The 14,363-nt window shown below is 35.2% G+C and overlaps 1 protein-coding gene across 2 annotated transcripts in view; it reads right to left on the bottom strand.

Annotated features, from left to right (window-relative positions):
- The window catches only part of LOC145277534 (F-box and leucine-rich repeat protein 13-like), a 117,636-nt gene that overhangs the window by 84,225 nt on the left and 19,048 nt on the right, over window positions 1-14,363 (bottom strand). For both annotated transcript variants that reach the window (XM_080128986.1, XM_080128987.1), the window contains exons 5-7: window positions 13,196-13,316; window positions 9,407-9,440; window positions 7,031-7,140 (exon numbers count right to left, since the gene is read on the bottom strand). In XM_080128986.1, the coding sequence (XP_079985112.1) occupies window positions 7,031-7,140; window positions 9,407-9,440; window positions 13,196-13,316 (265 nt within the window). The remainder of the gene's footprint in view (window positions 1-7,030; window positions 7,141-9,406; window positions 9,441-13,195; window positions 13,317-14,363) is intronic.

Consider the following 14,363-nt stretch of genomic DNA (forward strand, 5'->3'; position numbering starts at 1 on the left):
ATAATAACAATAAACAAATATTTACTTGTTTAAAATTAATATTTTGATGCTATGCGCCATCCTCATAAAGCGTTAAAATATTAATTGTGTGCATATGTGTGTGTAAATATTTTGTCTCTTTTATTATCATAGAAAGTATACAATAAGTTACAGGTAAAAAAAAGTCACAGAAAAAAGACGCAGAGTAATGAATGCATCTGCATTTAACAGAATGGATAACTAACAAATTCTCTCTTTTTAAGGTTGTGTCTACCTGATGTTGCCCAGGATGCAGTGAAATCATTTTAGTTCATATATCAGTATATTTATTTGTATATATTTTAAGATTATACACAAAAAGAAATAAAATTTTAGCTGTAAGGGCAGATAACTTTTTATGTTCTTCCCCTTGCTGATTTTGATTTTTTTTTATCATAAATGAAAAATGCTGTCATTATCAGTCGTTCGAACGGAGCTACATAACTTTTTAAAAACACAAACTGTCGTGAAGTATGTCATTATAGTGTCAATATCATGGTACAACAATAACAAATAAAAATTAGCTAGTTAGAATCAAAGATTGATATATCAGCTTAAATTTTATTCAGGTCCAATTTTTTAATTCTCACGTGATAACTTCATATATTAAATGAAAGAAACCTCTAATAGTAACTAACTTATTTGGCCGGTCACTCTAAATGAACTGTGACCTTTTTTCTACCAAAATTTGTACCTTTTTTCTGTTACTTATTTTTCTGTGACTTTATTTTTGGCCATAATGCAATGACCTTGGTTAGAAGAACACAACAAAAAATCGCAAATAAGTCATCACTTCAAATAAAAACAAAACAAAAAGTTTACAAACCAGGGTCATCTGGTGAGGTTAGGAAAAAAAGGATAACACATTTAAAATAAAAAGAACTGCCATTAAAAAAAGGATCAATCAATCAAAATGACTTAGAAACTAAAATCAAGGTCAGCCATAGACTGAAGTTTATTTGTGCTAAATATGGTTGGATTGAAGAAAAGGATGATGAATCTTATTACCAATTTTGTGGGTGGTATTTTTTTGAGTCACTCTATGAAAAATCAATTCATGATATTTTTTTGTTTTTATATATAGGAATCACCACTTATCAAGGCCCGGAAGCCACTCGAGGATAAGGGTTAATGAATGTACAGTTGTCAATAGGAAAATGTAGTAATATTTAGCAGTGGAAAACTGGCAAATTGGATTACTTAAGAGGATGGCTCATCAAGAACTTGTTCACGTTGGACTTAGAGATGACCATATTGTAGTCAGTTGGAAAACTGGAAAGCAGAGCAGTTCCACAGGCATGCCGTTCTAAGAAAGAAGCTTTGTTCATAAAATGTACATTTAGGTTTAGGCACAGATAAAGAATGGGGAAAATTATCGATAGTGGTTTAAGGTAGACTAGTGTTTTACATGAAAGTCAGGCCATAGAGTGGAGCTCAGATGAGCACTTGCCATGAAAATATAAAAAAGCAGAGACAGGCTCACAACATCTCTTCTGTGGGAAAGAGGTTGCAGGGAAGAGAAAAGGGAATCCCCCACTAGGCTATAAAGTCTATTTTGAACTCTGTCAAGGCAGGACAAGGTGTTTCTAGCAGCTTCTGCCCAGATGTAGCAACAGTACTCCATTCTTGGACGTACTTGGCTCTTACACATGTAGAGAATTGTATCAGTAGTGAGATATCTACTGGAGCAGTAGAACGATCCCACCATTTTTCCAGGAGCTTTAGCAACAGATTTGATGTACATGTTCCATCTCAGATCAGGAGTAAAGGTCAAGCCCAGAAGCTTGTCAAAACATGGAGCCTTCCCAAGACGAGAGCCGTTCATTTCAATTAATGCCAGATGGGGAGCAGAGTGTTGATGATATAAAGATAGAAACTTGGTTTTACATGCATAAAAATTAACCAGTCACTTCTTTCCCCATTGCACCATGTGATCAAGATCAGAGGAGAGAGAATCAGAGAGAACATGGTTGTTTACGGCCTTTGAAGTGTTGCCATAGATGGTAGTGTCATCAGCAAAAATGTCTACGAATGATCTAAGGATGTGATTTGGAAGATCATTAATATAGATCAGAAACAGAGTTGAACCCAGGATGGACCCCTGAGGGACTCCAGCATTAATACTATGAGATTCTGATTTCTGCCTGTCAACCACTACTCTTATGAACCTATCAGAGAGAAATAGTTTAATAATTAAAAGGACATTTCCAGCTATACTGTAGCTGGAGATTTTGTGGAGTAAACCTTTATGCCATACCTTATCAAAGGCTTTTGATATGTCAAGAGCAATTGCCTTAGAAACATTATCCATTTTTTAATAAGCAGATTTCAGTGCAGAAACAAAGATTACGAAAAATGGATAAATATTTCAATATATTTTCATACAGTAACATATAATTCAAATTAATCTGATCATTAAATTGGCATACACGTCATAAAATGAAACAATAACAGAATTTAAATACTATACATGCACAAATCAACTGCACAATTAATGCTATTAATATAGTACAGCTATATGTTAATAATAATAATAATAATAATAATAATAATAATAATAATAATAATAATAATAAAAATTATAATAATAATAATAATAATAATAATAATAATAATAATAATATAATCTCAAATATTTGTATTATTCAGGAGTGTTAAGATTCGGTGAGCGTGAATCCCTACTGATTAGACAATCGCCAAAGTGTTCCTTCATGTCACTGAACAATGATAAAGATTGTTAGACATAACTGAAACTTTGTGGACAAGCATAGACTGCAATGTTTACTTGTGCTGAATATGGTTGGGTTGCAGAAAAGATTTGAATTTTATTACCAACTAGCCTGGGTGCTCAGCATTGCCCGGGTGTTTGTAAGTGTGTGTTGAGCAAAAAATAAAAGTTGTAGTAGGCAGGCAGGCTTGAACCCATGACGTAGGTGTATGTAAGGGTGTCGGTTGAGCAAAAAAAAAGGAACATTGCGAGCGCCAAAAAAAATAAAAATAAATAAGTGGTAGTAGGCTGGCAGGCTCAAACCCGTACTGCAAAGAAGGAAAAGAAAGTGAAAAAAAAAAACGTGGCATGTTAGCTGTCGCACTCATCACCAAACCGGAAGTGATGCAGGTTTAAATTAAGTCTAGACAATCAAAAAGAGGCGAAAAAGGTGACCCCTCCCTGTAGAAAAGTGCCCAGTTGAAAGCAAAGGAATTAATATTTTTGGCAAATTTATCGATATTTGTCGTCCGAAGGGTCGAGCTTTAAAATGATACCGATGACGACACTACCATTTATGGTACCACATCTAAGACAGTAAACGAGCAAGTTCTCTCCAATTCTCTCTCCTCTGATCTTGAGCACGTAGTACAATGGGGAAAGGAGTGGCTGGTTACTTTTAATGCATCTAAAACCAAGCTTCTCTCTTTACATCATTAACATTCTAATCCACATTTGTCATCAATTGAAATGAATGGCTCTCGTCTTCAGGAGGCCTCAAGTTTTGACAAGCTTCTGGGCTTGACCATTACTCCTGATCTTAAATGGAACACGTATATCAAATCTGTTGCCAAGGCCGCTGGAAAAATGGTGGGATCTTTCTATCGATCCAGTAGATATCTCACTGCTGATGCTATTCTCTATCTATATAAGAGCCAGGTACGTCCAAGGATGGAATACTGTTGCCACATCTGGGCAGGAGCTGCTAGAAAGGACTTGTCCTGCCTTGATAGAGTTCAAAATAGACTTCGTAGCCTCGTAGGAGATGTCCTTTTCTCCTCCTTGCAACCTCTATCTCACAGAAGAGATGTTGCGAGTTTGTCTCTGATGTATCGTTATTTTCATGGAAAGTGTTCAACTGAGCTTCAATCTATGGTCCCCCCTCGCAAAACTTTCACAAGAAACACTCGTCTAGCTGTAAACACTATCAATAATTTCCCCCACTCTTTATCTGTGCCTAAACCTAAACGTAGATTCCATGAACAAAGCTTCTTTCTTAGAACTGCACGCCTGTGGAATTGTCTTCCGTTTTCCTGCTTTCCGGCTGACTACAATATGGTTGTGTTCAAGTCTAAAGTAAATAAGTTCTTGATGAGCCGTTTCATATAAGTTATTAAATTTACCAAATTTTCATTACTAATGATTACTATATTGACCAACTTCTACTGTACACTCTTTAACCCTTATCCTTGAGTGGCCTCTGGGCCTTGATAATGTGGTGATGCCTTTGTAAAAAAAAAAAAAAAAAATCTCGTGAAAATCCATTGCCTCTGTCGAAAGATTTGCGAGACATATATAAATATATACATACATTTAAACAGACAGGTGAGATTTATATTATAAATTCCATGGGTGGCATTTTTGGGGGATCACTCTATGATATTCAAGTCATGACATTATCCATTTCTTGATAAGCATCACTATTAATATAATACAACTATATGTTAATAATAATCACAATTAATCTGGTCATCAAAACAAATAAAACAAAATTATGCAGTGAACAGAGCCTATACATCCCTTCCCATCATAAGATACATAGGATCGTTTGCATCATGCATATGTTACATAATGCATGGTCCTATGTCAGATAGCGATTACATCAGCTAAGATCAATCGTGATAAGAGTTGAACTAACTACCGGTGAAAGTTTGTGAAATAAATTAATTTCCACAAAAAATAACAGGAAGTCATGTAAAGTGAGGTGAGGTCAAATAGGTTAAAAGTAAAACAAAGTGACGTCAGTCAACTTGAGGCATGACGTCATAAATGTCAAGGTTGACAGAGGTTATGGTTTGAGTCAGTCAGCCTATAGGACGTTGCATGAGGAAAATCGACAATCATACTGTAATAACTGAAAGGATAACTTTGATAATTGCGAAGAGCGAAATGTTCTAAGATCTCTTTTCGCTGTGTCCATCTCGTATTTATCTATAATATAAATTTCACCTGTCTGTTTAAATGTATGTATGTATGTATGTATGTATGTATGTATGTATGTATGTATGTATGCCTAAAACTTTCGACAGAGGCGATGGATTTTCACAAGATCGGTATCATTTTGCAGTTCAACCCTTCAGACGACAAATATTGAAAAATTGGCCAAAAACATTAATTCCTTCACCCTCAACTGGGCACTTTTCTACAGGGAGGGATCGCTTTTTTTGCTGACATTTTTTTGCAAGTCATTAACCCTTGCGTCACAACTATGATAGGCTCATCAATAAGACAGTTTTTTTTTTTTCACCTCTTTTTCCTCTGGTTCGAACCTGCTTACTAATGCTATTTTTTTTTTTTTTGCTCAACCAACACCCTTACACACACCTCCACTTTCTTTTCCATCTTAGTGTCATGGGTTCAAGCCTGCCTACTACAACTTTATTTTTTTTTTGCTCGGGTAACGCCAGGCACCCAGACTAGTCCCTAATAAGATAGTTAAGATAGTAGAGAGAATATTAGTTTCTATCTCATGTGTGAACTATTTCTCCCCTCAAAATTGGATTTGTGGAAAACCAATATAAAAAAACAAAGACTACTTAAACTTTTTAGAAATGAAAACATTACACATAATAACTACATTAACTGTGATAAAAGCAGATAGTTATTCGCAACAACTCACGACAGTTGAAAGAGTTATACCTGCGAATCTTACAAATTGCTTTATTATTGGTATTTTTTATTGACTGATGTGACCCATCAAAGAGCCTGGGGGTCACTGGAGCACAAGGGTTAAAATAATCGTCAGTTGAACAGACGATGATCGTCACTACTAATAACCAGACACAATGAGTGGAATGGGCAGAAGAATAATCAAGAGGAATTAAATATCCAAGTATTTGTGTACATTAGACTTGAAGACGACCATGTTGTAGTCGACTGAGAAGCGGCCTCATGTTTTTTTTTTGTTTCACAGAGTGGATGTTCTAGGTAAGAAACTTTGTTTATGGAAATTTCATTTGGTTTTTGATACAAAGAGAGATACTAGAGAAATAGTTCTTTGCTATGATAAATAAGTTCTTGTAAAAATTTTACAGGGAGGATCAGGGATTGGAGCTCAGTCGAGCACTTATCATGAACCTACTGATACATTAGAGTAAAACTACTAATATCTCTTTTGTGTTAAAGAGACTGTTGGAGCGAGAAGAGGCCATACCACACTAAAGTCAAGTTTGTATCATGTCACGATAAAAAAGAGTACTCCAAGTGGTATTTCCCCAGATATGATAGCAATACTCTATCTTAGGATGCATCTAACTCTTATACAGGTAGAATATTGCCTCAGGATTTAGACACTTTCTGGAGAAGTAGAATGATCCAAATATTTTTCTAGCAATCTTTAAAACAGATTTGATGTAAGTCTTCCATTTTAGATCTGGAACAAAAGTCAATCCCAGAAAATTATCAAAGATGAGGTCTCCTCAAGGAGAGAACTACTTATTTAAACTGGGGAGAAGTGAGGATCTGAGCATGAGTGGTGAAATATGGATGTTACTTCGGTTATAGTCAGAGTTGGGAAGCAAATAAAATATAAAATATAAAATTGTAAAATATATTATAAATGATACAACTGTAGAGGAATAAGGACAAACAACACCGGTTACGGAGTAGACCAGAGGGACAGAGAGAGTTCTGGCACCAGAAGGAAATGGATGTTTTTACCGCTTGTGGGAACGATGCCCACTTGAATCAGAGTAAGACTAGAATGAATAATATTACCTACCACTTACGGTAGAGCCACCACGAAAGTGAGTACCACTTTATTGTATTGTTCTGTATTGTAATGTTGCTGTTTTCATTCACTTTGTCGATATTGTAATAAATATGTATTTATGTATTTAGGCTTAGTATAGTCAGTCATTGTATGTTATTTATGCTTGCAAGTATTTTCTACTACAGGTTAATTCAATTAACAATAAGACCCTAATACTTATAACACAACTGAAAAACAAAATGAAATCTGTGTATTAAAAAAAAAATACATGTCTTTGATTTAAAAAAATAATAGTAATTTACATGAATGTTTACCTCAAAGTATTCACGTTGTTGAATGGAATCCTGGGTTATATGATGCCACACTGTGAAGACAACCGCACAAAGCTGAACATTACCAACATGATCAATGTGATGCTGAGCCACTGAAGATGATGAAAAACACATTACAGAATCACTTAAATAAGAATAACGTTTAAGTTCTGAATTTTTTAGATGAGAGATGATTGTTTCTGTTTTTTGGAGTAATCAGACTGATGTTCTTGAGTGTTATTTGCACAACGTTTCGGTCGATGTAATCTCAGACTTTCTTCAGGTGTATAAGTCGCCATGTTTGGTAAAAGAAAGGGAGGAGGAAGATGTTGTGGTATCAGTATTTGAACAATTGATGAGGAAAAACATAGTAACAGTTAAATGAATATGTATGAACGAATATTAAAATATAAAAAAATACATAAAAAAAGGTAAATTGCTCTTTGCTCCGCGTGTCCCTCTCTGACTGACTTGTCAACCCGTCCTTGTTCCCTGGAAATGATGGCATGGACGGAAGTGACGTCATGGAAAAGTTTATTATTCTAGGCAGTAGGGATGCATCCCCAAGAGAAGGTATCCCCACACTTCTGAGGTTTCGTATTTAGATGAAGTTGAAAATAAATTTACAAAAAAAAATATAAAGTCAATAAAAATATCAAGCGAAACAGTGGGGGATATTATCTGAATTATTTGTAATGAAAAACGGAGGTTGAATACGAAATCTTGGAAGAGTAGAGCTAACTCCTTCTTTTTCTTTTATCAAACATTGCCATTTATACACCTGAAGGAGATCGGAGGCTACATCAACTAAAACGTTGTGCAAATAACACTCAAAGTTGGAACATTAGCCCAATTAATCCAAAAACCACAAGAATAACATTTCTTCATTCTTTGAAAATTTCTTTAAAGATAAACAGAAATCAAAACGAACACACAAAAATCGCTGCAGACAATGTAACAGAATGCATGTGAGCATGAAAATATCAGCAGCAGCTGAAAGATGGAGGGCAAGCGATTGTATTAGCAGCAGGAGCAGCGTTTAAATGTGTATGCAAATTGGCTAGTGTGCTTGGACATGTGTTTGAAGAAAAAGAAAAAAAGAAAAAAAAGGGCACCACATGGTCGGAGAGAAAAAATCGATGCCAAAGGAGATGGACGTGAAAAGTGAAGGTGAAAATAGGCTGGCTGTAGCCAGCATGTAGTTGGAAGAAAGACAAACGAGTGCCAGGTGAAATAAATAAGTAGCAATGAGATATTTTTAAGTTGACATCAAGACGGTAATAAAGGACTTGTGTTAAAAAAAAAAAAGCCTCGTTGGATTTATTATTTATTGTTTGTTTGCGGGCTGTGTTTTTTTTTTTTTCTTCTTTTTTTAACAAAAGCACGTTTATGGTTGTTGTTGTTGTTCTTATTGTTGTTATTGAGCGTTGTTCATTCATGAATGAGATGATAATTGTTGACATTGTGGGAACATGATGAGAATTGGCAGCCGGATGTTAACGCATCCACCATGAGAGACAAAATAAAAAATCGTTGTTTGCACATGGCTTCACGCATCGCTTCCGCTTGGGAAGAAAAAAATAAGATAACCACAGAATAATTATCAACCAATGGCAGAGCTCCGCGCCTAAAATAAACACCTCAAATATCACAGTCGCTGGGAGTCAGTTTGCCACTATAAAAACGAGGTATTTGAGGGAACCGAGAGGAGGGAACAGAAGATTTTCGCCCAGCTGCGTCTGAACGCACGGACATTCTCCCACCCGACCTAAAGAGATGAAGAAGAAAAAGAAATGAGGCACCAGTGAACTGAAGCCGACTACGCTCTGATGTTATGGGCCATATGCCTTCAATTCTAAACGATGCCTAACTCACACAAACCAAAGAAGAGAGAAGAGGAGAAAGAAGACGAAGACGCCGGGCTGCTAGCGCTGATGAAAGAAGAGACTCACTTTCCAGTAAAAGTCAGGACACGCATCACCGACAGCAGGATGACCGGCCTACCCTAACCCTCTCCATCTCCAAAAGATAAGTTATATTTTACGAACATTCATTCCTTGTCAATTCATACATACCTACAAACATTTTACGAACATTCATCTCCTTTGTTAAATCTCTTTTTTTTATAAAAGCCGAGGCCATAGCATTCTTTTCCCTGATACTTTTCTAATTAGAATTATTTCTCATCGCGTACTTACAGGCGAGACTACATAAAAGTCGCCAACATCCCTAATTAAAAGTGTTCCTGTGGAACGAACTGGATTCGAACTTGGCACACCCGGGTTTCCAACAGTTCCGTTAATTACTTAGTCACTACTACCTCCTTGATGATGATGATGATGATGATGGAATTATTTTTGCAATAATAGTTCTGCTTACTGGAATATCGATTTACAACCTGTTTCGTCAGCTCCTGTAATAAAAAAAATAACACAAAGTTTAGTTCTTATCATAACCTATGAACCTACCTACGTCATACTCTAAACTAGTAATCAATATATGTCTTTCCCCATTTTACTTAATGAAACACTAAGGAGTTTGTTGGTTGCTTATGCAGAATAGTGTATTTTGAAACAGATTTCAGGTGAAAACATTATTATGTACTTACATGTCATGTCGAAATAAGTATAAATTCCAAAAATAACAATATATGATGCAGATTTTATAAAAGCTTATAACAATAACGGTTCGAAATTTTGTATTTCAAAATGGTGAATTGGCAAATTGATTACAATTATATCCCCTGGATTTTGAGAACTTTTCTAAATTACAACATGCAATAAATTTCTATCAATCGATAAACTCGAGCAATTTTATTTTTACTTGTAATTATTTTTCTACTTAATCATTTTTGGTAATTTTTTGAAATTTACCAATTTCGACATGCCATGTATGTAATGTTTTCACCTGAAATGTGTTTGCTTCAAAATCCACTATTCTGCACAAGAATCGTTTGCTGGTACAATATTATTTAAGTTAGATTAATCATGGAATAATTGATTAAAATGAAAACATATCAAATATCACAAAAATCTTATTTTCACAAACGATTAATTGAAAAGGTTATATTCTTCATGTTTGAGTAACAATTCTATTTTATTTTATATTGGTTATATAGGTAGGTGTAAGATATGCAGGGGTGAATTAACTATTAATACACCCAAGCCTCGATGAAGAATGGCAACAACAACAACCACTCCTGAAGATGATCGAAAGTACTGATGGAAAGTGCTAGAGAATATGGCTAAACAACAACTACTAAAAAAAATAAAAAAGATTGCTCAATGAATAAAAAAGATTACCAGCAAAATTGGAAATAAAGACGAACTCAGTTATGTTTAACAGACATGCATAAACAATGACTTGCTGCCAAAGTATATATATATATATATATATATATATATATATATATATATATATATATATATATATTCTGCAAATCCTCTTGCTACAGGACTTCTGATAAATTTATTATTTTGACTTTGACTTTCCATGTCTCACTGACTTTAGCAAATAGGGTGCACACCTTTATGAGTATTTGCTAATATTTTCTCTCCTCTGATGAGATGGTAGACATCGAAACCCTATAGGTTAAGGAGATTAATTTTCTAAAGCATTCTTTGTCTTGCTTAGAATAATAAAGATTCTTTGATATGAAACTCAACCACTTCATTTCATTTCAATGAGAGTTTTTTGAAATTCATTGAATTACAATTTAATATATATATATATATATATATATATATATATATATATATATATATATATATATATATATATATATGAAAAAGGAACAAACCAAAATTATATATTCGTTTTTATTTCAAGACTTCCTTAGGATGATTGATTTGGAGAAATAAAATACCAGTATGATATTTAAAATTATATTTGTGCTTGTAATGTGAAATGGATGTTGTTGTTCTATTTCCAAACGAAAAAAACATTGTATTGTGTTCATGGCATGGAGTGAGTGAATTTTTTTAAAAAACGACATATAGCTGTTAGAATTTTAAAAGATATGAGACTGTTTCCGTTTTTTTTTTTTTTTGAATAAGTATAGTCGCTAGAATTCAAAATCTTGGATGTGTATATGAAATGAGTGTTTGTTTGTTTTTTGATTGATTGGTTGATTTCTTATTTTATTATCGATTATTATTATATGTTTTTTTTCCTAATTATTTGTGGAAAATAATTGTATGGCTTTTTTCTTTGCAGTTAATATAAAATTTGTAGGGTATTGCAATGTTTTCAAAGATTTATGGTGTATTTGAATGTTTTTGTCTAAACATTCTGGACTACCAAATTCTGAATGCACGTTGGTAGAAACCTGTTTTATTTTGTTTTTATACTGTGAGTAGCAATGTATGTAATCATTTTTGTGTGTGGTTTTGCGATGAACTTTAAGGGATAATTCAGTGTTTAATTTTATTATAAGTATATCTAGAAAAAGTATTGAGTGATTTTTTTTTTTTACATAGGCATCACCACTTATCAAGGCCAAGAGGCCACTCAAGGATAAGGGTTAAAGGGGGTACAGTAGAAATTGGACAACATAGTAATCATTAGTAATTAAAATTTGGTAAATTTGATAACTTATATAGAACGGCTCATCAAGAACTTATTTACTTTAGACTTGAACACAACCATATTGTAGTCAGCCGGAAAGCAGGAAACGGAAGACAATTCCACAGGCAAATAGATTGTTCTTTGTTTCATGAAGAGTTCGACTGTGTCCAATTTGAATTTAGAATTCCTAGAATATGACCCTTTAAAGTTTAGATTACTGCCAAACATGAAATACGTAGATACATTGGCGATATTTTAATCTTTTTTCCTGAAAACACAAAGAATATTAAAAACAAATAAGAAACAGTTAAACCCTCCATAAGTTTACCTATTATTTTGATTTAGGTGATCACTTATTTAATGGGATATAATTCTCCTTTCTTTTGAAATCAGTTTTGAATTACTTTTCTTTGATCATTACATCGTGCTTTTTGACAAGTTTCTGGGTTTGACCTTTACTCCTGATCTGAAATGGAACACGTACATCAAATCTGTTGCCAGGGACACTGGGAAAATGGTGGGATCCTTCTACCGCTCCAGATTATTCGTTGACATCTATGCTGATGACACGACCATCTACGGCAACACATCAAAGGCTGTAAATGGCAAAATTCTCTCTCCTCTGATCTAGAGCGTGTCGTTCAGTGGGGGAAGACGTAGCTGGTTACTTTTAATGTATCTAAAACCAAGCTCCTATCTTTACATCATCAATGCTCTGATCCCCATTTGGCATCAATTGAAATGGATGGCTCTCGTCTAGGAGAAGCCCCATGTTTTGACAAGCTTCTGGGCTCGACCTTTACTCCTGATCTGAAATAGAACACGTACATCAAGTCTGTTGCCAAGGTCGCTGGAAAGATGGTGGGATCCTTCTACCGCTCCAGAAGATATCTCACTACTGATGCAATTCTCTATCTGTATAAAAGCCAAGTACGTCCAAGGATCGAGTACTGCTGCCACATCTGGGCAGGAGCTGCTAAAAACAGCCTATCTTGCCTTGACAGAGTACAAAATGGACTTTGTGGTTTAGTGGGAGATGTCCTTTTCTCTTCCCTGCAGCCTCTCTCCCACAGAAGAGACGTTGCGAGCCTGTCTTAGTTTTATCGTTATTTCCATGGCAAGTGCTCGTCTGAGCTCCAATCTCTCGTCCCCCCCCCCTCGCCAATCTTTCACAAGAAACACCCGTCTGGCTGAAACTACTGTCAATAAGTTTCCCCACTCTTTATCTGTGCCTAACTCCAAACGTAGATTCCATGAGCAGAGCTTCTTTCTAAGAAGTGCACGATTGTGAAACTCTCTTCCGTTTGCCTGTTTCTCACCTGCCTACAACTTGGATGTCTTCAAATCCAACATAAACAAACTCCTGACAAACCGCCCCCTTAAGTAAGACACTCTATCAAAACCCCCAATACTAATAATTACTACAATACTATCTCATTGATTACTGTACACGCAATAACCCTTATCCCTGAGTGGCCTCCGGGCCTTGATAAGTGGTGACCCCCATGTAAAAAAAAAACAAAAAAAAAGGTCAAGTTCATTTCTTTTAAAACACCCGGTGGTTCGACTCTTCATAATTAGAAATAAATCTGTATCAGTTACCTTCCAGCCTCCAAAGTAACATTGCATCAGTTTAAACTCTCGCTGTTTTTTGATCCTCAATACTTTGCCAATGATTTGTTCTTTGTTTGTTTTGTTTTCAATCCAATTTTCAATCAGGGAGCTGGATACAAGCAGAATGCAGAAAATAGCAATTACTTTAGACCAATTAGAAATATATATATATATATATATATATATATATATATATATATATATATATATATATATAACGTGTCAGGAGGCGATGAAAAAAATCCAATAAACTGCTTGATCGTGGATGTGAGAGCTGAAGATACAATATTTATTATGACACTATAAATACATATTTCAAGATCGTACCATTGGTTTTGTTACATGGTTGATTCGGCGTAACGAAACCAACTAAAACCTAACAGCCAGCCATGGTTCTCCCCAGAATGTGCTGCTGCTATCGCGCACAGAAATCACTTTTTCCATAGCTACCAACGTAATAGATGCACTGAGACTAAAGCTGCTTTCACGTCTACCAGCAACCACTGTAAAAGAGTAATAAAAAATGCAAGAGAGCTATATGCCGAGTCTGTTAAATCCAAGGTAGCTGATCAGCGGCTTGGTTCCCACCAGTTTTGGCAAATAACAAATAGGATCCTGAACAGAAGTGTGCGTTCTATCCCAACCATTATCAATGGACCAGAAGTCATCTCGTCAGCATCAGACAAGGCCAAACTATTTGCAAAGAACTTTGCAGCTAATTCTACATTATGCGACGAAGGCCATCAACTCCCCATATTTCCTCCTATAACACAGAATATGCTAGGTAACATACAAATATCCGTGCAGGAGGTCGCCAAGCTAATAAAGAACCTAGATTCCAGTAAAGCAACTGGCCCTGATGGCATCCCAATTATTGTGTTAAAAAAGCTTCAACCAGAACTTGCTCCCATACTTATGAAACTGTTTAAGCGCTGCCTTAAGGAGAAGTGCTTTCCGACTCCCTGGAAGACCTCATCAGTTTGCCCTGTATTTAAGAATTCAGGTGATAAGTCATCTCCCTCTCAGTACAGACCAATAAGTCTCCTGTGTGTTATGAGTAAGTTGCTGGAATCCATATTAAATAGAGAAATAGTCAACCACCTCAGCAGAAACAACCTTCTTAGTGACACACAATATGGTTTCCGCTCTGCAAGAT

Source organism: Euprymna scolopes, chromosome 6 (assembly GCF_053919585.1).
Source record: "Euprymna scolopes isolate OS-2025 chromosome 6, ASM5391958v1, whole genome shotgun sequence".
In the NCBI taxonomy this organism is placed as follows: Eukaryota; Metazoa; Mollusca; class Cephalopoda; order Sepiida; family Sepiolidae; genus Euprymna; species Euprymna scolopes.